The 26294-nt window shown below is 34.7% G+C and overlaps 1 protein-coding gene across 1 annotated transcript in view; it reads right to left on the reverse strand.

Annotated features, from left to right (window-relative positions):
• LRCH1 (leucine rich repeats and calponin homology domain containing 1) overlaps positions 1 to 26294 on the reverse strand; it is a 105097-nt gene that overhangs the window by 18805 nt on the left and 59998 nt on the right. The window contains 14 exon segments of the mRNA XM_062487709.1: positions 3881 to 3953; positions 5163 to 5210; positions 7218 to 7331; positions 8028 to 8064; positions 8158 to 8173; positions 8176 to 8246; positions 10931 to 11017; positions 11909 to 11976; positions 13495 to 13607; positions 14718 to 14823; positions 19175 to 19259; positions 21086 to 21213; positions 22379 to 22515; positions 22990 to 23095. Of these exon segments, the coding sequence (XP_062343693.1) occupies positions 3881 to 3953; positions 5163 to 5210; positions 7218 to 7331; positions 8028 to 8064; positions 8158 to 8173; positions 8176 to 8246; positions 10931 to 11017; positions 11909 to 11976; positions 13495 to 13607; positions 14718 to 14823; positions 19175 to 19259; positions 21086 to 21213; positions 22379 to 22515; positions 22990 to 23095 (1189 nt within the window).

Genomic DNA, 26294 nt, shown 5'->3' on the forward strand with positions numbered 1-26294 from the left:
TCAGAATTACCCAGATGATGCAGTTAGGGAAGAAAACAAAGGGAAGGAATAAATATCCAGAGATAGAAAAAGAGTAAGGAGCACTCAAATGAGAGGAAAATACCATCAAGTTTCAGTGATCATTATATGTTCCAATTAACTTGAAATACAAGCATGTCTACCATAGATACTAACATTGTGCTTCAAGCTCTCTACAAGTCACCCAAAATGAAGACACTAGATTTACAGTAACATTATGCTACATAAACAGTTGCAAGGGAACAGCTTCTCGCTTCAGAGTACAAAGTGATTTGTGACTTCAAGTTTTGTCAGTGCTTGTTTTAGCCTCTGACAGCAGAAGTTTTTTTGTCTGTGTTTCTGTCACTTTGTTCAGCAGAAATTAAGAAACAGTGACCTAGAAATGGCACAACATGAAAGGAAAAACAACTCTTGATCTCAAGATGTATAAGAAGTTGTTCAGATTTGGAGGTTTGGTATATTAAAGATACCACAAGACCTTGGCAACCATCAATTTCAACAACTAGCACCCCTACGAACATTTCAATCAATTCATGGATGAAGGAGGGAGAATTTAAATTTGCTATTTTGAGTAATTCCTTTTCAGAGAGCAAATGCACTTCCCAAGAGGAAAACTATAGCACTAAGAAAATAGCTTCTGTTCAATAGCATTTTTTTAAGTTTTTCAAAATTAATGTGAATTTGAAAGTCTATACTCCCTGAAAATACTTAAAATACAGAAGGTAATCTGAAAAAAATAAAATTTTCCTGTGCTTTTACATTCAATGTCAACTTCTAACCCTTGGAAAAAATCATTCAAGAAATGTAAACACATTCATTACCTTTGAAAACATTTTCTTTGGGTACTTTGGGTTCTGTAAGCCATCAGATATGAATTTTCCCAATGTTTTGCCTAGCTTAAAAATCAAAGTATAACCTTTATAAATGAAAGCATAAATGAAAGTAACCTGCAGTCCTGAACACATATCAGTATGTACTAACACAGAAGTTTAAGCCACTGTGGTTTATCCTCTGGAAGCACTTACATTTGCATGTGTACTTCAAAAAACTGTAATCTTTACCAGAAGTCTAGAACAGTTTACTTTCATCTTTCCAAGACATAAACCATTATGAAATTATGAGGAGGATGGAAAGTCAAATAGAAAGCAACATTCATTTTAAATAGATGAAAATAAACACAGTGAAAATAAACCCTCTAATTTCAGAAAAAAACCATGGCTGCATGTATTTTCATTGAAAATTTGCCACTATTTTTTCCACCAAGCATGATGGACACCTTTTAGTTAGAATATTTCAATGTTCTTTAAATGTTGCACTTGGATTTAAGAAATTTATAGAACCAACTAAATCAAATGTAAGCTCTAACTTATTCAAATGTAATTAGTTAAAAGTCACTAAGACTATTTAACTTCATTAGAGCTTACATTTCCAGTAAGTTTTAACATTTCCCCTAAGGTCACTAAGAATTAAAATTAAAAAAAAAAAGAAAAAAATTATTAAAAACCACTACAAACTAAGCTGAAAAACTTTGCTGGGTCACAGAAATACTGAACTTCTGCACTAGCTCAAATCCATGACAATAAAGCAGTATATAAGTAATAATTACAAATTCCAGCCAGTGATAGTGGTTCAAATGCACAAAACTTGCACAAAGGTCTAAAGGAAATACAATGAAGAAACTACAGACCTGCCAAGCAAACCAGCTTGAAAAGGAAAAACATTCAGACTTCACAAACATGCCAGTATTTTCAGTCATGTACTACTTCTACCTGTAAGTATTTCTTACGTGTTAGCAAAACAGCAGAAGATGAAACAATATGAAGCTTTACTATGCCTTTGCAAGGTTTCAGTTTGCTACATGGTGCTACATAACTAATATACTGTATTTTTATCTGAAACTGGACACAAAGTTTCACTATTGCCAAGTTCCCCTATCTTACCATGGTATAAATTTACTGCAAGATGACTGAAACTAGACATGATCAGGTGAGAAACTGTGCTGTAATGGGTCTTATGTGTCTGTGGTGTCTCATATGGAAAAGAAAATAAAGTCCCATTATCAAGTTTAATGCAATCATAATGTTACCAAAAGACATTACAGTACTGGCAAAGCTTTTAGAATATATGAACTTCAATTAGTACCGTGAAGAAAATCAGCAGGTTCCAACCAACTGATTTTGGTATTCAATGAGGTTATACACAGCTGCAATATAACCAGGGGATGAACTGCAGGACTTGTGGAGGTGTGCACATCTGGTCTTGAATCATGCGATTTGGAGGTTTTCTTGCAAAGGACCTCAAACACTGCAAACAGTCTTTCTAGAAATTCTCTCATAAAAAGAGTCACTGGTCCTATTTTTCCTGGTCCTATTCTAGCCATTAAGTAGAAGGAACTCAGGCACGGTACGGCAAGATTCAGAAGCGCACGTTCTGCAAACACTTGAAGAAGAAGTCAGTCTCAGATATTCTTCCACACAGCAGCTTCCAGTCCCCAGCAGCAGATTTCACTGTGGGCTCAGAACACAGCCCACATCCTGTGAAAGCAGCAACATGGCCTGGGCCCCTTTGCTTTCACACATCTTTCTTCTGACAGTGATATTGCAATCTTGCCACTGGACTATGCAGTATTACTCAATGTTTTATTTTCAACAGACCCTGAATGGACCCATTTGCTCATCCTTTAACCCATATTTTAAATTTATGTAGAAATATCAACATTTCTAAATCATCAGGAACAAGACAGACCCAGCGTTTAACATTCCAACAAGCAAAGAAATGCAGTTGAACAGATCTGTGTATCACAGCTACATGAGAAACTTAAAATATCTTCCTTCATAAAAACAGCTAACACTTTAAAAAAACCAACAAAAACATCTAAATCTATGGGTACAATTTCATAAACATTTTGGCAATGTTTCACCAGCAGTTTCATAAACTGCTGCCATTATTACCAGGTATTTTGCTACAGAAACTAAAAGTTTGCAGGGGTTTGCCATCACTTGATTAAAAGCATTTGTGCTGAATGAGAGAAAACAGAACTACGGTATTAGTATGCTGAAACATACTGAAAACCTAGAGCTACTCATTAGAGGTGCCATGGCATGATTTACTATTGACTATCTCAGCACAGAGAAGACAAAAACTGAACTAAATCGTGTAGCTAATCCAGTTTTAAAGGAAGCTGTTATCCAAGCCCTTAAATACATCTCTAAGTTTGGGAGGTTTTTTTGTTGTTACTTGCTTTTAGGTTTAGTTTGTTTGGTTTCAAATAAACTGCTGCTTGTTAAAAAACTGGTGGTTATGCAGATACAGTGCATTGCAAATTCACTGAACTCAGTTGCTGGCTGAAGTAAAGACTGTAACCTTTCCATAATGCTTGATATTTACTCAAGTGTAACTATTGGCAGACTCAAAGTAAAAAATTTTCAGTCAGAAATGTTTTCCAAAATAGCCTAATTATTCACATGTATTATTCAACAAAATCTAAACTGTATCACCACGTATCGATCAAGCAAAATGACATACTAATTACTTCAATTAGTATGTCAGCACATATGATACATATATATATGCATATAAAATGTGTAGTTATATTCAAACACATTTTTAATATACATATAACTTTACAAAACACCCAATTTACTAATAATGGATGAAAACTGATCCATATATATATAACGTGCCAAATAAATATTTTTTACAAATCCAAAAATAGAGAACTTTAAAATATTCCAAACTTCTTTTACCTGTTGTACAGAAAATGTTACATTGCTTGCTTAAGGATAAAAATAGAGCTGTCTAATAATAAAAGAAATGTAAAAAAAACCCAAATCAGTACACACAAACTGGTTTCCCACATTACCTGATCGTGGCTTCAGACCAAAAGGGATTGTGGTGTTTGTAGTAGGAGACATTGTTGGACTTTTATCCTTATTCTGTGTAATCCAAGAACGTACATCAAAGTTAGAATAACACTCAGAATATATCTCAGCATATCTGACCATGCCAAATGCAAAAGTTAACAATACTGCTATAACTACTCCACCATAATCTGATCACAATATAGTCCCAAATCTATGATAATTTTTTATGGCACCCTATTTCTCTGCTAAAAAACAAAGTTTCTGACAAAAGAGAGCAAGACATTGCCCCTAGTTATAAATAAGATCAATTATCTCTAAGTAATCTCCCATGTCATCACTTGGATCCATCAAACATACATTTTGTGGCAGAGTACATCTAAAAAAACAAAGCAAAGGCATGGTTGTTTCCTTAGACACATTTGTTTCTTTCACAGAGTTAATTATGGTTCTGCATGGTATTCTCCATGCAACACTGAATTTCTACATTAAAGACAGAGAAGAGGCAATTAAGCTTATGCCTCCGAGCAGGATCTCCCCTGACCCTGAACTGGGCTAAGAGTTTAGTTTTCCTGCAGCAGGGAGAATGAAGCAGCAACATACAGGAGAGGGGGAGGTATAATCATCATATTGCCAATGGCAAAACAGAAGGAGCCCCAAGACCAAACTCCATAATGGGAATCTCATTTAAAAAATGATTCCACTGGGAGCTGGGAACTACAACAGAAGTCTCATCACCAAGACTGGTGGATTGTGGCTGGGTGTTCACAAATTTGCAAGATGCTCGTGCCCAATGCAATATAGAGAGAAGACCTATTTCTGCATTAAAAAAAAGGGTAAATCTCCATAAAGAGCTCCATACTGTTTTTACCTTTTTTGGTCTTTCAATGAGATTTGCACTAGAAAGCTATAGGACCAATAGCCAGATTCCTCTCTGAAAACTAATCAAGGACATGACACAAATGTGCAAAAAAAAAATTGCACTGAAATCAATAGGAAATCATGTTGAACAAGGAAGAATTAAAAAAGAAAAATATAGAAAGTGCGTCTGAATGGAGAAAATGTAAAAAATTTAAATGTTTTATACTAAACTGCATAACTCTGAAACAAGCTGATCAGAAAGTATTTTTATAACCTAGTAAATCTCCAAGATGACAAGATTAAACCACATATTCATTTCTGGTAAAAATCTCAGTCATATATTCTGTGGAATTCAGTTATGTTTCATTTAGTCTATGAAACATTCATATAACAAATATAAGAGACAAACAAATGACATCTTACCTCATTGTGAGAGGTTTGCCCACTTGCGTTCCAAACAATTAGGTCATTCTGCATTGGAAAGCAAAAAAGTAAAAAAGACAAACATTTCAGAACCTGTATTAGTGACACACTTCAATGGGACATTAATTGTAGTCAGATACACATTAATACCTAATTCCGCTTTTCACTGAAATTATTTATTTGCATGAATCATAAATGCTTCCATTGGTAGCCAAAGAACTCTTTTTAAAAAGCATGTGGAAACTAATCATACAGATTTATCATTAACTTTTTGTTTCAATAATAAGGGATTATAAGTGCATTTATAAGATTTTAATGTTTGTTGATTAAAATGTAGCACTTTTTTAAAATTAAACTGTCACAAAAGTTTCATTTGCAAATAGATTTTTAATAATACACATTTGAAGAGAGAAATATTCTGTAAACAATTAAATTTATAACTGCAACATAACGTACCTTCTGTTACCACTTCTGTAGTACATAGGAAACATGTACACCACATTGATAAATATGAAATAAAATCACTAATTAATCATAACTCAACAGAAAGACAACTGACATAAGTAAAAGTATATTATAATTCAATCCAAAACAATTTCTCTAGGGCAATTTTTTTTTAATTGACAAAAAAATGTAAACAAAAGAGAACACTTGGTCCCAACAGTCACAGAGCTTTCCAAAATTTAGCAAAATAGGCAGGAAGATGACACATTCCAATTTGCTTCACGACCTTCCTTGGCCACTTTACAAGACTTAAAAAAAAAAATAAATCTTCAGCCTTAGACACCTTTCATAATAGTAGCCCAACCACTGTATTACCTAGAATAAACAGAGTGAAATCTTACTCATCCCAGCCATTTCTACCTGGGGACTTGCATGCTTGAGCACTTGTATTTTATTCTAGTCAGAATTTTGCATGTATGCTGAATTGAATTCATTTAGCAACACAAGTGTTTACTGTACTACACAGAACATAGCATGATTAAAAATTTGCTCTTGCAGGACATGCTTCCATTTCACAGAGTGTGCCTAGCATTTTCACCTGCATAAGACAGTCCAGATCAGACCCCCACAAGTGTTCATGAAGATTCTGCCTCTCTTGGAGAGGTCAATTAGTGGTGTATCTTTGCTAAACAGTTCATGAAAATACAGAGACCAGTTTGACACTGAATTAGCCTTATCTGTTAATCTCAACAATGAAGTAAGAGCTGCTCCAAACAAAGTGTGGTAAATACAATGTACAATAATATAATGAAGGAAATCGACCAACTCCATTTTTTGATGTTTTAAAGAAAAAGCAAAGACAAAATTAGGTTAACAAAGTCACAAGTTTATCACAGGAGAATTTGGTATTATGACGATGATTACACATGAGAATATTTGAAAAGCATCAAGATAAACCAAAAAACACCCCTATTTCTGGATAGAACAGACAATATTAAGGTACTGCCAATTTAGACAGCATCTTCTGTAATTTTGTTCTCACAATCTGCTTGCAAAGTGCAATTACAAAATCCCTTTACAGCAAGTTCTGAAGTAATAACATATGCCCCAAATATTTAAATTTTTTGGGGTAGCTCTACATTTCTGGATCATTACAGTATACAAATCTTGAAATGTTTTTGAAGCTTTAAAAATTATCATCATCTCAACCTATATACAGTCTGCTTGCAATATTAAACACAATAAAAAAACCCCCACTGTTAACATAAACTTAGAAACTTATATAACTGAGAATTTTCGGGGCAAGGGAAGAACAGGAGTCAAGGTACTACATTTTCTTGAAGATCTAACTTTGAGATGACATTTTTTTCAAAGGAATGCAACCCCCGCAACTCCTATCCCTTTTTATTGGATATATTTATTATCCAAGTTCCTTCCAAAGGAATAGGTCCTAATCAACTTGCCATTTACAGTCAAACCTTGAGATTCATGCTAAAGGCAAGAAAAAAAGCCCAATCCCCACACTGGGTCTAAACCTATTATCCTCACACACAAATGGACAGAATGCATCCCAAATGTTTCCATGTTTATTGCATCTGGACACCTCCGTACCTGGCTCAGTGACCATTTTTCACCCTGTTCACAAGTTCTTGCTTCAGGCTTTGCTTTCTCCATAATCAACTCCCTCCTCCTCTGGAATTCCAGTTCCTCTTCAGCATTTTCTCTCTGTAAGATAAATAACTTCTGTCTATACTACTGGAAATAGAACTTCTCTCTTTTATTTGCATAACATTACCTCAAAGTACTTAAAAATACTGTGATGAAAAGCAGACAGAGATGTAAGCAGAGACTACATAAGTACAGTTCCAACATTAACAGGTGGATAATGTAAATCTAAACCAACTACTTCATAAAAACCATCAATTCATTGGACAGGATAGACAACGAAAAACAAGAAACATATCACACTGTAAAACTCAAAACCCATACATTACCTATACTCTCTGTAACTATAGTAATAATACTCTGGAAAAACACTAACTTTTAGTTTCTAAAATATTTTGGGTTTATCCTTAATGAATATACTGTTTTCCTGCAACAAAACGTGGAGATAGGGGGGTCAAATGGTAGATGATGATGCATAGCTGAACTGGCATACATGGAGACAGGGTGGGGGTAACTAAAATGAAAAAGTAAAAAATAAACAAAAACATTTTACATATAAAGACAGACAAAAATAAACAAATTCCATAACAATTCTATAAATATGTTATGGAAGAACTCGTTTTGCCCTTCAGCCTACTTACTTTTTACCTTCCCTACTTGGCAGATGACTAAATGATGAAATCATGGGCTTAATTTCTGTCTTCCCTCACCACCCCACCAAAGAATATTTTTGTAATTATACACTCATTAACATACCTGTCCAAGAGAAGACATGTCCATCTGTATTTGACCACTAGGTATAAAGACAAAAGCAAATATGTAATTCATTGTGTAGCAACTGGAACATGACACATCTTAAAAATTATTTTTTTTTCTATAAACACACTTCACTGTAGACTCCTGAATTCTAAAACACTTGCTGGTTCTGTGGGATACAGACTCACAGCACTACTCTCTGAAATATCCACGCTTAATCTGCAAGGTTTGAAATAAGAACATTGCACTGGACTATAGCTTTGGTAACCACTCTGTTCAATATTTAATTTCAAATAAATATACACATGAAATACTTTTATAATTATCATTTTAACTTGTTTGGTGTCATGTCTTAAAAGCTTTTGGAAATGCCTCCTGATGCTTCAGCTCAGTGTGAAGCATCATTCTTGGTTTCATCTGCAAAGTACCACCCTGAGCAATAGCTTGTATCAAAACAAAAGGACCTATTTTACTACCAAAAACCATGTTGTTACCTAGAAGCTGCAGATTTCTGTATCTAACCTCTAGAACCCAGTGTTCAAATGGAAGTCACAGCCCTGCCTAGATATTTCCACTTAATTTACAGTGGCTGAAAATAAAACAGTGAAACAGAAAAGGAAAGAAATCAGGAAATATAGGAAAACAAATATAGAAATACAATGCAACATATTGAAAATATTGAAAAAGGTTGAATCTGAAATCTCTCTCCCCAGAAATGAAATGCTGTCTATGTCTAATGCACCCTATGTACAATAGGGTATACAGATTTAAAATTCTGCAGAACACTAAACCAACAGTAACTGGACAACCATTTCACAAGTTCAGTAATCACACCCACTAGCAAAAACAGCTTGAAAGAATTCCAGTCAGTGTACATTAGGTGTACCAGCATCACCAACTGCTTCAGCCCCAACAGTGTTTCCTCCTAAAGGGCCTTCAGTGTGACATATGGATGGTCCTGGATAGGGATATTTTGTCTAGGCCACCAGTTATACAGTTGCACAAAAGAAAACTGGAAAAAGTTACAATATTTGACATTCTCTTAGGTTTAAGTTAAAAGCAAATGCCAGCTTTGTGCATTTTAAACTAAAGAGCAACAGAAGCATTCAAATTCCTTTCTGGATCTGGATAAATACAAAACCACTTAAGTATGAAAAAAACATTTCTCATACTGCTTTATATAAAGCAAGTATATAAGAAAATGCCATAAAATCCAGTAATTATTAAAGAAAAATAAATTATGAGGAATCCATGGCTCAGAGGAATGAAAGTCTATAGCACCATTCGGCAAATACTGGGTACTCAGGTACTGCTTTGGTCTGGATGCCAATATACAGGAGGCGTATACTGAAAAGCCTATATACTCAGAAAATTAAATATAAATGCTCATATTTTAAGGTTAGAAAAAGAAAGTGTAGCCACAACCCCCCCAACATTCTGTAAAAACAACAGTAGAGAAATACAAGCATATTTGACATGATTAGCCACTTCTAAATGTAATTTTTGAAATTTACTGTAGTGTTACTAATGAAAACATATCTGTATGCAAACAAAAACCAGATTTTCTGTATTTCATTGACTCTCTTAATTTAATAGAGGTATCTAAGTATGTAGGAAATATTAGGGCAATGGCTGGAAACAGAAAATGTCTGGAAACAGAAAAACAACATTTATCAGGCTAACAACTAAAATATTTTTGCTTGTGTTTTTTCCAAAACAAACACTTCCCTTTTTTAACTACAATACTCTTCTACCAAAGTAATAAACCTCATATGAGATTTAGAAGCAATGGCACTAGGAAGCTAAAGAAACTAAAGAGAATTCCTAATTGTCTATTTCCTAATTTCACAATATTTTATTACGCAAAAATATTTTTGATTCAAGTATTTAGTTTATGATTGAAGAACTCAAGTATTCTTTACATACACAAAATAAAGCCAGCTGTCTCTCCGGAAATACTAACAGGAATCAATTTCAGTCCTAAAAGTACCAAAGTCTGCTAGGTGAAAAAGCAGTTCAAAATAGGCATTTCAAGTAAAGAACAGTGTAGCCACAAAAGCAAGCAGCTATCAAGGGAGGGAAGAGAACTTAAGGCTGAAGTGACAAGGAGGTTTCTACTCTTCAGAGAAATTAAGCTGTAAACCAGCTACCTCATAGAAGTAAGAATTAAAGTGGGTTTTGAAATGAATTTAATTTCTGAAGGGGAGAAAAGCAATAGCAAGCATCTGGACAGACAGAACTACAGGCACAGGCACAGCTAAAGTCATACTTCTCCAGCAGGACAAGCACTTGTTTTCTTTTAAATACTACTTGTTTTGTTTAGTCACAGGTCCAGAGCCATTCTCTGTGTGACTCCAGCCACTTTAAATGGGCATCTAAAATATAAAAGCTGGCCTTCTATAGTCAGGGGAAATCCAAGTAACTTTCTTTGCCTCTTCTTTCCACTCTGCATTTCCAGAAACTAAAGAAACTCCACCATTAATTCAGGCACTTGCTTTATATGATTCATTGAAGTGGCATGAAGACAGGCCAGAAGCCCTTCTCATTCCAGCAACATATACCAAGCATGAGTAAGAGGAAAATTTATAGTCCCTAACAGAAATGTGAGAATCCTAGACAAAACTTCCAATAATCACATTAGTGTACGTGAGATGAATTGTTAAGAGGTGTCCCCACCTCTGATTTTAATTTCTTAATTTACTGGGAACCTTGTCTAGATACTCGAGAGTGAATGTGAGTTTCCTTCTTGACTACCTTGCACACACTGGCAAGCTAACAAAGCATTTGGTAACTCCAGAGAGCTTTCAGTTGTCCGTTAAAAGAGAACTCTAGCCTAATTTACAAGAAACTTGAAAATTCATTACATTATTATTGTGTTATTATATCAGCTACTGTAAGCATACCTGTTGGAATCTTGTAATAAATCTACAGCTTCTCTTAGTTGTTCTATCATTGCTATATCAATAGTTTGTTCTTCTGATAAATTTATTCTATAACAGAAAACAAAAACATTCAAAAAAAATGTACAACAGCAATTACCAAGGGTAGTCTGAATTTCAGTGTGTGAGCTTTACCTTCCAACTGGCATGCAAACACTAAGGGGGAAAAACAGCCTCTCTGCACACCGGGATGTGCTAAATTTACAGAAAGAGCTGCTTCTGAAAAAAATAAGTCCCCAACACTTTGCCCTTAACAAAGCCCCCCAGCCTAATACATGCATAAATAAATGTGATGAAGTAAAACTTTTGGTATTCAATTAAACAGAATGATTTCTAAAATCGTAAATTTATTTACCAATATCTGACAAAGGCACTCATCGCACGTATTGTCTCAGTACAAATACTAAATACAACTAATTTTTATAAAGGCCAGCTTGCTTTCTTTTGCTTTTCAACATTCATCATTCTTTTTAGGTAGTAGAAGTATGACCTCCCATTAGTTCAGCCAATAAGGCTCTTTCAGAAAGTACTTATTCTTTCCTTCCTTCAGGTTTGGGTCTTTTTTTTTTTTTTGCTAATATCTTCTAGGACTACACTGCTCTGATGAGTGACAGCTTCACAGTACAGTCATGTTGAGTTCCCTTTCCTTATGCACTTATCTCACCAACTGATGTTCACTTCTTCTGTTCTGGAATTAATACTTACAAACTAATGATTGCTTCAAGGTTAAAATTATGACAAGTGATAAAAAAATATGTTTTTTAATTAAATTATAACACCCACTCAGCAATAACATGTAAAACACTGAGCATGCACAAAGTGCAAGGTTATGCTATTGTCATGCCTCCAAATCTACAAAATGATTAAACAGCAAAGTCATACCTGTCCTAGTCAAACTGAGTGACACAGCTAATTATTAATAAATACATAAAAAATACTCACATTTCGTCTGCTTGCCATTGCGTGTCCTCTTCTATTCTCAATAATTCATCACATTCTGCTGCTCTGCTCTACAAGCAGACAAAAGTGATAATGAGAACTGAACCTTGCAATTAGGCAGGCAGATAAATTTTGCTTTCTGACTCAGCACTGACCTAATTTATGTAACGTTTTAGGTTGGCTGGTTGAAGCAATCCAACACTTCTCCTCCATTCCTCACTCTACCCCCTTTTAAGATACTGATTACAAGATCTTCTATTCAGAAGATTTTATTGAGGTCAACAGCCCTTACCCTCCTTTAACTGCAAAAAGAAAGTCAAGCAGGATAAGAATTCTTTGTTCTATGTCCCAGTTTCCATTTGTGACTTTCTGGCATATAGAAACAATGCTTCATTTAACCATGATCCCAACTCCCCTCCTACTTGCTCTCCTACTGCAGCCAGATTTGTTTACAAAGCAAGGAAATTCCAAACATGCAAACAGCAACAATTATGTACTTCCTGCATAACTATTAACAGGATTCATATTTGACAATTTTGACAGTCATGAGTAATTTCTTTTTTGAAAGGCACAAATTGGAACAAAAGTTGCATCCAGGAATTCATATCAGTCAGACAATTATTTTGGGTTCAGTGTAGTCATAAACTGGATCCCCCACACCTATAAAAAGGAAGTGCTACTTATTTAAAAACTTGAATCTCTTTTATACTTCCACTTGGTGTTTGGCAACTCTTTCATCTCAGACAGGCAAGAGCACTGACGCAGTTCAGCTGCCAGTAAAGACAGAAGCTCTCGGAATGAATGTGTATTTGTATTTGTAGAGAAGGAACAGCAGAAAACAGAGACTTATCCTCTTTTGTGTCATGTGTTTGGCACATCAGTTGCATCATCCTGTACCAATAAATTCTACCCAACTCTGCTGTGTATGCGACACTGAAGAGTGTACCAGCTTCTCTAACACTCTTCAATGATGGCTTGTTTCCCAGGGACAATCCCGAGTAGAATGAATAAAGCCATTCTTTTTCATCTTTCTTCACCTTACAGGAATAAAGACCATGGTGTTTTCCTATAATAAGTGTACATACCATAAGACAACAAAAATGCAGGACTTATTCTAGAAGGCAATTTGATATAGTTTGTCTTTAAGGATCTCTCAACTGCTACTATAGTGTTAAAAAATAAAGAAAATGTATTTTACTACCATAGCATTACTTCAAAATCAATTTAGCCACCACAGCTAGCATGATGTCATCTTACATTTTAGCAATGTAACATACACAATATACTGCTGAATTCAAAATATAAAACAAATAGCACAGAACAAACCTGCCATTTTGTCTCAAAGATTTAAACATAATTAAAAGATAACTTCCACATATTTTAAATAGAGTCCTGGATAAATTATCCTAGATCAATTGCAATAATTTTAAACCACCTGCTTATTTTTGTTTTCTGTATATTTTTAGAACAATGAATATCAACTGCAGTCTCTTATTCCTTAAAATACTTGCTGTTTATCATTCTCATTTACTCTGCACTTCTGAAAGCAGAGGAAATATTTTCCCCATTTAACATTGTCACAAACTTGCCTTAATGTAGCTCATAAATTCAGTAGAAAGAGTATCCGATTCATCAAAGTGGTTTCCTGTTTCTCGTGACTTATCATTGACAAACGTGTGTGAAGATCCTTGATGGAATTCCACTAGGAACAGCAATGAAAAAAAAAAAAGGAAGAATTATTTCAAAAACAAAGTTTGAATTCACATCAAAAATTTCAAACAGGTTAAGATCTTGTCACTGTAAATAGTGATGCCAAATAATTTCTAAGTTGCAATAAATCAATTCTTGGGCATATACAATTGTATATCAGAAGCACCACAGCAGGCATTGATGGAGCCAGTTTTGAACTACACCAAGTCTGTCTTGCTAGTACCAATACAAGAACCAAGACAGACAACTGTGCAGCGTTTTAAGACACTCAGATGTCTCAGGCAGTGACTTGCAATTAAACGCAATTTCAGAGTTACCATTCTGCAACAAACCATCAAACAAAAATTATTCAGAGCCTGTCCCAATCTCTTGCCTACATATACTATTTCCAAGGATATGATCCTACGATTTACCCTTTCCAGTTTGCTAATAAACACTGTAGGATACAATACTGTTATGTGTCTTCATATTCTACCAAACTCCGGTGAGTATCTCAGCCTAAGTTCATTAAAGTGTGTAACACTGAGGGTAGGCCATCTCCTATTTATGTGGTTTCCATATGCAACTTGCTGACTGCATCCTGCCATTTATTAGTAGTATGTGCAGAATTTGGAGAACAACTGTTTATCAGTATGTAGTGTAATTTAGAAAAATACAAATTACTCTTAAAAAATGGGATAAAATTAGACTTCTCACAAATACAAAGAGATTTACTTGTTTCCAGAGGTGATGCTGACTGACTAAAAAAGCTTTACACATATACTAAGACCAGCTGTAGAAATAGACTCCATTATTGGCACTTTGCTAAATTACTAAACACTGATATTAGTTGTTGGATAGCATGGCTCAAACCAACTTTTCTCTTCCCCCAGCCAGAATCAGATCTTATCAACTCTTGAGACAAGGTACAGTGAGTTTTTTGGAATCACTACGGAAAATTTTAGACTCAATTCAGAATAGTAAAGATTTTCTAAGTAGCATACTTTTTTCATTTTTACAGAACTGCACACGCATGCCCAAAACTTTCCGGATAAATAAATAGGCATGGAATCTAAACAGACTCTCTCTGTATTTAACTTCCATGGTTTTTTTACATTCCAACCTTTTCTTGTGTTAGCATGGTGACCTGAATCATCCTTTATAATATGATCTTCTTCCACAATATCCGACATTGGAACATTAAAGCTGATAGTATCTTCATCAGATGGCTAGGAACAAAAAAGAGAAACGCTAGTCCCAGCTCAAAACAAGAACGATAAAAATGTACATGTCAACAAGAGTGCTCACTGAAAAGCTGCAAATTAACATGGGAGAGGATACCAGAGCATCTAACATGACCACATCCTGTTGTAAGAAGTTGCAGTCATGCTGAATATATCCTCACAGGAGGTTTGCCAAATAGAACAATTGACATGTCCTCTTTTCCTGTCTTACTGCACTAGTCCTCCTCCTTGTACTGCCACCACAGCACTGTGCTGCTCTCTGTGCTTCCCTGGAGCAGCTGAAAATAGGGCTTCCCTGCAGCCACCAAACACTGTGGAAGAAACACTAAGCCACATATCACACTTTTTTATTTTCCCTCCACAGCTCTTCTTTCCTGCTTTACCATGCAGCTTCTGAACTGAATGCCTACAGCAAGCAAGATCAACAAGGCAACATCTTTAATTGTATTAACTGACAGAGCTGAAAAATAAAAAGCATAGACACTCAAATACACTAGCTTTTTCTGACTTAAATGCTCACCAAATTTTTTCAAATGTATTAGCTGGTACACTAAAACACATGACTTGTATCTACAAGCCTATATTGTCTACAACTTTAGAGATAGCAACTGCACAAGGAAGCACAGACTCAATTCTGTACCTGGCCACTATGCCTCTGTTTCTCTGCAGGGCTAGTAGTGACCTCCTCAAGTGGGACCAGCTCACATCCCCTCCTGAGGCAAGCCAGAGCAAATCAACAGTTTACAGAAGAGGCCAAGTTTTTATTCTTGCTCTCCTTAGACAGAGAACTTACCATTACAACAGTCTCAGAACCTTGCAAATACTTTTTCTAGTAAACCCATGGGTGTTGCTCATTCTTTAAATGCTCTGTTTCTGTAACTCGCTACTCTGTGCATACACTTTTCCATACATGTCTTCTGTAATTGTAACTGCTATAATACATATAGCACTTTGTTCCACATACTTGAAGAATATATCTTTTAGGGAAATCATATTCACCCTTTTATCAGCTCAGACCACTGTAACAAAAAAGATCCGCAATGACATGTGTTACATAGAATTAGTTGTTTAATTCTAGCTATCTTCTAGTAGAAGTTTGCCATGCTTGCTACTTCTATATGTTCATGTAGAAAGCATTTTTTCTAACTCCTCAAGCTATAGTTGATAAAGGATGGAGCAAATCCAACTTGCTCTTAAAAACTATATCAAAGACACATGTGATTATTCCTATTTTTCAAGAATACCTTGGACTCAAAAACTGTAAATGTGGACCACAATGAATGTTCTTTCTGATGAATAAACTGCATGTTATTAACTCTGAATTCATTGGCTGTACTCTTTGGCTTAAGAAGAAATAAATTCAAAACGGTGTTTCAGGGGCTTCATAAAGCCTTTTCAAAAGAAATTTTAAATTTTAAAATTAACAATATTTTAAAATGAAACTAATTAGTAACGCCAATAGAAAATAAACGATACTCCAAGTACCCTAGGCACAAGAGTATTTCAGATCTGAAGCAATGACAATCCAACACCTTAAAATAAAAAAGACAGGTACAATATAATTGCATTCAGACAACCAAGGTTACAGTAAAGTTCCTTCTCTTAAAGGCTGTATCTCACATGACATTTAAATACTAAATTTAATTATTTTAGATTAAAGTTCATGTTGCATTAAATTTTAAATATCCTTTGAAAACTGTGCAGTAAAATGTTCCTACATACGTTATTAGAAGCTCTGGACTTGAAACTGGCACTACTTCTTTTTTTCCCCTCAGCAGAGTAGCACACACTTTGAGGAAAGTATTTGGTATAAAGGAACAGACCATTCAATCTGGAAACCAATAATATTCCTTTAACAGGCTAAGTCTCACTTTCAGGACTTACAGAATTCTGCAATTAATTTTCCAGGTATTTCCTGCCACTATACTACGAAACAAAAACTATCCAAAGCGGCCTTGGATAATACAAAAAATATTTCTCCTTCACAGGTGGAATATTGTATCCAGCTTCCTTCTTCCACAGTCTTACTTTTTTATTCAGATAGCAACAAAAGACAAAAGACATAAGAATCAAAAATACCCTATTCCAAGACAGAATTGAGATGAAGCACTTTCAAAGATTCTTCATATATATTCCTGCTGGTACTAATGCATCACTCATACAGGTAATAAAGCACAGACATGACTCTAATATAATTCTAACTAATTTTAACAAAAGAAAAAATAAGGCCAAATGAAGGGGGGAATTAATCAAAATGCCGTATTTTTCCTAGAAGATGAGGTAGATGGTACACTTCCTTAAGGCAGAATTTGCCTTCAAGTTGCAATGATCAATTTTACAGCAACACTACAAGATCTCTTTCACCTGAAATGCCCAAGATGGCTATAGCTGGAAAAATGTATAGCTGTAAGGAATATATACTGTAAGGAAAAAGCTATAGCTGTAAGGATCCTTCCAAGTCTGAGAGAAATACATATACAATTAATTTAATCAAGTACTCCCTCCTCTGTGTATTCAACCAAAGTCAATTAGCAAGCTTCCTAAAACCTACATTAGTTTTCAAAGAAGTGATTCATTCCTGTTAAATTACACATGAAAAATGACATTGTAGTATTTTCTGTAAAAAAAAAAAAAAAATAGAAATTCAACAGCCATCACCGTCCAGACTAAACAGTAATTTATATTAATAAAAAAAAAATGCTTTAATGATTGTTTTATAACTGATCATTTAATGTATATCCAATGTTTGGTATGCAACTTTCTGACTGTAATTAACAACACATGTCAACCTATATTTGCATCATGCTAATATTTCTTGCACAATTCCCACATGTTACGCCGGTATTAAAGGTCGCATTAGAAGGAAAGTGAGTGATAAATTTACTACCAAATGCATTTGGGGTTACTGATCTCAGCACCTATTTCTCCTTAAAAGTACAGTAGCAGTCAGGTGGGGATAGAATGAGTAAATAATTCTCATATAAAAAAAGCTTTGTGTTATTAAAATGTATTGGCTCACTGTTGGTAGTCTTCAAAATATTTTTGCAGCATTTCAATTGCTATACTTTGATTACAAGTAACATGATTTATTTTCCAAAGGTGATATTTATAGCTAAAAGGAAATTCTGGGATAACAGTTTCATTAACAAGCCAATAGAGCTTCAGGAAGTGTAAGACTGGAAAAACAGTTTGTAAGTGTCTCTGAACAAACTGAATGCTCTTACAGCTAGAGGTAAGCCATTAGAGATTTGGCTAGAAATCATAACAATTCTGCTTCACTTCCATCAGCCAAGAAACTTGCCCAAACACTTGGAAATTCGTGTGGGTTTTTTAAAGTACTATTGTATATAAAAGTCCCATCAGTGAGTAAGTGGACTCATATTCAATTTGCTTTTGCATAACTATAAATTCAGTACCTAAGCTTAATTCTTCCTACATTTGTTTCAAAACAAACAAAATCCCTTTTCCTCAAAGAGGGAGAAAAACACTAAAGAATCAGTGTAAAACTATTTTAAGTAGCAAGAAGGTCATCCTTTCATTGTCAAGCATTTCCCATTAGGTCAGACCATAAATCCCATTATTGTACGTCTCAGATCATAGTCACACACTTGTACTGCTAATTATTTACTTATTTATCATTATCTATCCAGTTCAACCCCACACAGATTTAGTGCCCTGTTCAGCTAAGCAGTGTCTCAGAAAAAATCCTCCGTGAATCAGTTGTAACTGCATAGGACAACACTAGTCCCACAAAGCTATCCTTTCTCTTTGCTCAGCCAGACTGCAAAGTTCAGGAAAAGATCTGAAGGTTTACTTTCAGCATTGCCCAGCTGCCAGAACATTTAAACACACCAAAATCTGCAAAGTTTCTAAAGTTTCTACACTATAGCAATCTGCCATAACCACGTCATGGAACATATTTGGGCTAGGCACTGTAAATTCCCAACAGGAAAGAGTAATCAGGCAAAGAGAAAAATATGTGAGAAGTGATCAGCTTGTAACCTGTTAGCACATTTACTTTGTTGAAAACAGCAGACTTGGATTCTGGTTTGTTTCTCATTCTCTAGATTACATAAACTGCCAGAAAACTGTAGAGAACTTTGACTATTGATAAGTCTGTAACCATTTGGAAACAAGTATCTCATTGCCTACTCCAGACAAAAAAAAAATTAAAAATCTACTTTTATCTTTGTTTTAGCCATTTCTTAGTGTAAAATTCACATCAAGGATATGGTTGCAGAGTTTTTAAGTCTGAAAATCTTTTCAAATTACTACTTAAAACAGTCAAAAGAAGAGTGCTCAGAGGGGAGTTTGACACAAAAGGCAGGTAACTTACCTCTGTTGCTGACAAACGTTTATCACCATTATCACTACCAACACCTGAATCGGAGTCCTTTTTACTTGGGTAGATGTCATCAATGCTAGATGTGAATAATAAAAACTAAAAATCAGTAAAAACTATCATAGCATTCACATTCCAATTCTGCTCTGGTTTCACCTAACTGAGCAAATGACAAACTATTCTTAATGGCAGAAGGTGAAGCAGCCTAGCACAGTAAAACACTAAACATCATAATCTGGTGATGGTAAAGTAGATCAGACTGAATAGCTAGTGAGCCTAAGGACCAATGAAACAACAGAAATCATCTGCTATCAGCTTGCTTTTGTCTACACACCAACTGCTTAGTTACTACCTAAGCAGCACAGGACTGAAGCAATTTAGCCATGGGAGAAAAAACCAAAATAGTAAAACTCAAAGTGGAGTCAACTGATTTAATTCTAACCACTGATCCATTAAAACAGAACTCCTATATCCCTCAGGCTTGAAGTAATTATTAACACAAAAACCCTCTTTTGGTGCCTTAAAATAGACTCTGGAATTTAGGTTTTTGAGAAAATTACTGTAATAATAGCAAATGCTCTCTCTATTCTGGTTTCATTACCCAATATGACCTCTACTCCTTTTCAAGTGCACTACTAGATGCAATAGTCTCATCACCTAACTTCTTTTTTTTTAAATATACCTTATTATCCCTTTATTTGCAATACTGAAATCAAATTGACGCAGCAATTTAAGAAAGGAGCTTTATCAGTCTTCACATGAACAAGATATCTGATTCATTAATCCTCACCATAAAATTACATCTCATGAGTAAACACTGAAGATTGTTTTGCAGAAATGGCCTTTGGAAATCTACTCTGTACCATCCCCTTATCATAACCTGAATTCTTCAATATCAACAAAACACCAGACAGGACATGACATTCCTGTCAATTTTCTCATATATTAAAAGAACAAACCAGAAAAATAGTAGGTGTTTCCCAAGTGGAACACCTACTCTTCATTCTGGATTCTTCTCACCTTTGACATTTATTCGATGGAAATTCACAAAGGGATCTCCAAAGGTACGTGGAGGAAAACAATTTGAGGCAAACCTTATTGAGATGACTGAAAGGGGGATTCTGTAACAGTTCTTGTGTTTTTTCCTCCCAGGGTTTTAGCAGTAACATCTCTACTATTATTCATATCAACACTTCATTTTAATTCTCTTCAAAGATACCATACTTTCTCTGATTGATTATATTACACCACCCTTGTTAGCAAAGAAAGACCAGGCTACAAGCTGATTTCCAACCAGCTATGGAGAGCTCACAAAAAGGAGCTGCTTTGTATCTGGTTCCTGTCCTTAAACCATGGATGCCATTTCCTACAAGTCTGATGCAAGACATATAAGATTTTGCCTCATTTTGCTAACGAATCAGCACACTTAATTTTAAAAGCATCTTGACATTCATGCAGTTCTCTTTGACAGATGACTTTAGATGAATTAAGACTAAGATGTCATGAATGTGTAAACTTGCAAATCACATAAATCATAAAACATAAATCACAACAACATGTGAAATTAAAATTTATTTAATGTGTACATAGATAGATCAAGCCAACACCTAGTGTAACTACCATCTGATTATTTTCAATGCATTCCAGGAGTCCACCAGAAAGAGGTGAGATTTAAACTAAGGTCCACTTTTAACTAATGTGCTGCTAATTTTAATCAGAATTGATTTTTAATTTTCTGAACTCTTAAGGGGATTTCATTAGAATAAAAGCAAATGAAATCTCTGTGCAAAAAAGTACACTCTGAATAGTATCTAAAGAAATGAAACTGTAGAACCAAAAGATAAATACTATTTTATTGTTTGCAAGGATTACAAGAAAAAAAACAAGTGAGACTTTCATACACACCTCTCTTCCACAGGTTGTGGCAAATGCTGTGGCTCTATGGCATTAAGATACAGCGAGTCTGCTGTTTTAATCTGACAGGCTTGTACAGTCAGATACTTGAATATATGCACCTTACCCTTTGTACAAATCTGTGGGACAAGAAAAAAATTAGGTTTATAACTAGAAAAAAAGTCATTTATTCTAAGTGTCACTTAGTGCAAACTCCCTGAAGATCAACTAATATTATAAATTTAACTTAAAGGAAAATAGATTCTATTCTTTTTTTTTAATTACTATTATTTCAATTATCTACTCAACTATTTTTGTGTACCAGTAGAAATACCCTCAGAGACTAAGACAGGAAACAAGAAAATAACATATTCTGCTTTTAAAAAATTCAAATGAGTCTCTAACTCAAAATAATTACATTAAAATAAATGGTATGGCCTATTACTAAATAGAAATTGAGTAACTATTTTTTTCAAAATTAGAGTGTAATGACAGTTATTCAACCAGCATGCCCTTTATAGTCTTGGTCACACTGTTTTTAGTAGTATCCAAGCATACTTATGATGCAATTTCATCATCATCTTAGAATTTTAAGTGCACCCTTCAATTTGCTTTGTATATTTTTAGATTAAAGGCAGCATCACTACTGTAATAAAATTTTTTAAGTATTTCAACAGCTAGAACAACTGTAGCTTTCAGAGATGCAGTTTAAATCTACTGTCCAGTAAGTTGACAATAACAAAATTGTCCTTAAGCAGCAAACACAGGTTGCATTCATTTATCTTTATTACTCAGAGTGGCCTATAGTTCAAAAGAGGAATTTTATTTATTTGTGTACCATAATCTATAAGCTTACTTACTATAAAGTAAGATAAATTTCACATGGATTATGTTTTAGACCATCTGCACATTTTTTAAGTTAAAGTTAGGAAATCACTGTAGAACCTTCTAGAACCGGATTCTTTTTAACAGAAAGAAAAATTAACTATGAAATTTATCACTATTCTTTTTCAAAATTGCACACATATTCCAACATTAACTTTCATATGCAGATAGAAGTCACAAAAAAGCAAACAGAATGGACATCTAGATGTGTGCTAGTTTAAGTGCTGTACAAATTCATACTGAGTACAGAGGATATTTTTAATGTCTTATTTAGATATCAACAACTATAAACAGTCTGTGATGACTGAAATTCAGAAGCCAGCAATTGCATTGGTGACATTGTGGTGACATTTTATACTCTAAAATGTGTTAGCAGCCATCTGAGTATAAAGTACAACTTAAATTATAGCTGTAACTTACTTGTGCTGGTGGAGATTGCAAAGGATTATTCTCAAGCAGTAATATTTGTAACTGCACCATCTTTCTAAAACAAATTGGAATCACGAGCACTTTATTGCAGGAAAAGTCAAACTTTACCAAGGGAAGTTGTACTAGTTCTAAAAGTAATAAAAAGGAGAGAAGGTATTACATCTGTTTTTATTTTTGGCATTAAAAAAGAAAATATTTTAGAATAACCCTTCTTTTGCATTCAGGAAAAATACAAACAGAGGAATGAGATCAACATTTACTCCATTTTACACTGGGAAATAAAAGAGCTGCTGTTATACAAGTGACAATAAATTCTAATACAAATACTTCAAGTTCTTTTTCCCTGAAACTCAGCTGACAGTTCCCACACTGCATTCAGACACTTGTTCAACCTAAAAGTTGCCTAGAATCATAAAGATACCTCACACACTGTTCTTCAGTGGATACCATTGAATGTTATATTCTGCAGACCCAAATTAAATAAATTTGAACAGAAGCCAATAGCTACTTTTTAATAATATCTATTTATATGAATAAAAATACTTTCAAAATTATAGTAAGAGCAGCTAATGTAAAGATATTTTTTGTTCATTTGCTTTTACCTTGGGGTAAAACTTCGAGATAATTTCTTCTGACATTCAGTTCTTTTAAAGATTTCAGCTGGCCTATCTGCTGTGGCAAAGCTGTAATTTCATTACAGCTGACATCCTACAGTAAAACAGTAATAACAAATAATAATGAACTTTCAGCTCTTACATGTCCCATAATACAAACACAGCTATTTTGCTATATAATTTTCACATTTTATTAACCTGAAAAAAAGGCAACCATCTATGTCCTGTAGTCACAAAGAAAAATAAATATACATGGGAAAATATTTGCACGTTACTGAAACCAGACTAAAATCTTATTTGAAGAACAAGGTAATTTAATTTCTATAGAAATATTCAAAACTATTTAATTAAGAAGTTGCAATTTTTTGCTCTTTGCTTCACATGAAGAATTAAGTACAGTGATTACATAACCAAATATGTTACAATGAAAGGTAAAAATCCTAGTGTGTGGATCTAAGTTCTTAAAAAGGTTCTTGTTCTTCTAGATGGAATAGTTAAGCAAAATAAAATAATAGTAACAGTAATACAGCAATAGCATTCTGTAATGATGTTCAGTAAAGGCACATATTTGATCATCATAGCACATAGTAGGCCATAATGAAAAGGGACAGAGCTTATTTAGCATTACTTGACTATTTCAAGCAAGAAACTTCTTTGAATGTGTATGAAGGAAGGATCAACTTCTTGGATTAAGCCAGTCTGTAATGAGACAAATAGTAGCTGTCATTTTTGCTGCCAGATGGACATTGAAACCTCTGCTTACATGCCAGGCAACCTGCAAATTTAAAAAATGTCCCAATTATGCTGTCATTTCTGTACTAGAAGAAGGAAACAGTATTTCACAGTAAGAAAGCTAAATGGGGCAATGCCCAATTTTCCTAAAAAAACCAGCAGAACAGTCCTACTGTCTCAACTGTTTCAAATGGATTTATAAAGTATCTGGGAGCTCTTAGACTACAGAAGTTGGAGAAGTCAGATTTCCAAGTCCTGTCTTTGAAGATGCTTGCTTTAATACCAATCAAAATCATTATATCAACTCCCTATCTTTGAGCCTAAAAATCTAGTTAACAAAAAATGACAGTAAAACCAAACTGTGATCTAGCAGTGCTGTTCCCTGTATCTGACAAGTTTCTTCTTGTTACAGAATCTCATTTTCACCAAGAGTTCTTCCCCTTCTCAAAACAGAATCAGGAAATTACTTTTAGAGAAGGAAATTAAAAATTCCAGTTAATGAGTGCATTTTTGCCTAAGATGTCAAAGTTTGGTTAATTACACTGTGCCCTGATAATTTATTTTTAAAGCTTTACTGTCCTAGTTTTAATTTACAGTCTTTAAATTACTTCATAATTAGATACTTAATTTTTAGAGCGCAGAATTTAAAGTCACCTTGTGGCAAAGAAACTCTAGACCAAGTGTATTTAGGCATACACATCAGAACAAGTCAGGGAAAGAGACAGAGAATTCTAAAGGAAGCACAAAAAAAAAAGAAACCTGGCAGTGCATAACCTCAAAAACAAAGTCCACCTGCACTTACAGCCTTTCAAAACATCCTCAATAAGACTGATCTGTTGTGACAGCATGTCAGCATTCACAAGATTTCTAGAGACAGCAGTGTCCTTTATCCTACTAAGCATTGTAGTCCAACTTGCCTTTTTTTTATTACTTTGTTTGAATAGCCACAAAGACTTATAACATTAATCCACAGTTATACTCTTGACTTATTATTAGACTTCATGAGTGTGTATGTAACAGAGACAGTGTTAAACTTTGCCATTACTTTGGCACTAATGGAAGCAATACTATCAGACTCCTATGGCTTCCAATATGGCAATTTTTTAAGGAATTATGCACCAGAAGTTTGGAACTTGGCTTCAGGGACACTTGCAGGTAACTGAAGTGCAAATGCTTAAGTTCCATGGGGAACTAGTATTTGCTGAGGTCAGACTTGATTAATTCTACTTTGTTTTCACCAGATAGGCCATGGCCTGTAATGACAAGGCAATTTGTCAAAATCAGAAGTGTATGGCTTTTATTTAAACATTTATTAAATTAGGGAAATTTAACATTAATATATGTGGCATGAAAGCAAAACCATCAACTGCTTTCCTTTGTTTATGGCCTTAACCCAATCAAATTCAGCATGTATGTTCAGCAAGATAAACAGAAAAAACAATAAGGTATTCTGACTCCATATTAACATTTATTCATACACACATGGAAGTTTATCCAAACCATTCAAATTGAGGCAAATTTCCTCCTTGTGTAAAAAACTCAGGCCTCCTGACTGAGCCATTATTCCTAAAAAGCACCTGGGTTCAGTCAGAACTTGTGACATAGAAGCCATACTGAAGAGTAAAAAGAAGGTGCACAGTGTGTGAGGACATGGACCCTTTTAGGAAATAGCAGGCAGAAAGTCCCACATGGTGAGGCTGCTGTCTCTGATTAGATGAATGAGGACATAAATCCCAGGTGAGAAATTTGAAGGCTTCCAACATGAGATAGGAGCATTCCCAGAGATGCAGAAGGCTGTTATCTGAAGAAGGCAGAAGCGCAACACTTGCCTGATAGAATGGAGAATAGATTTTTACTGTACATCTGATAGTTTTGGGTACGATTAATGACCCATCTCTGCCTAATTGCTTTTCCTTGGCAGAAAGTAAATTCCAGATTATCTTCATACTAGTTTGGCGCTCTCCTGGCTGACAGTAGAGGCATGATTACGTTAAAGACTTAGTTTTATTTGCTGCAAAAAAAAAAAAGTTTCCCAACCATTTCTTTTGCCAAATAATGGCAATGTATTCTGCAGGGAGAAAAATTTATGTTACAATTATGTTAAAAGCATCAAAGTAGCTGTCAGTAGCCTAAATTTAAAAGAATATCTGAAAGTTTTCTGCGTGCAATATCAGCATTAATTCTATGCCACAGGTATGAAATCCATAAAAATACATACCTGTGATAGGAAAACCATTACCTACCCCATTTTGGAGGACAGAAGGGAAAATGCAGAGTTTATTGGAAAGATCTAATTTGCAGCAAATTATGCTTGTATCATTCTACAGTGACTATAGGGGTAAATTTTGTATTTAATAGGCAGATAAAAAGAACCCTTTGCTGTGTACACCCAGATCTCACTGCATGCAGCTTGTAAAATATCTGGGGAACCTGAGGTTGCCCAGAAATGTCCTATTGATAGGAGAACTGTATGGAGCCAGGTGGCATCTCAGAGTCTATCCCCTGGCCCAGGCCAGCAAGAGCACAGTGCACACACCAAAACAGCATTCCCTGCCAGAGGG

Source organism: Cinclus cinclus, chromosome 2 (assembly GCF_963662255.1).
Source record: "Cinclus cinclus chromosome 2, bCinCin1.1, whole genome shotgun sequence".
NCBI classification, from domain to species: domain Eukaryota; kingdom Metazoa; phylum Chordata; class Aves; order Passeriformes; family Cinclidae; genus Cinclus; species Cinclus cinclus.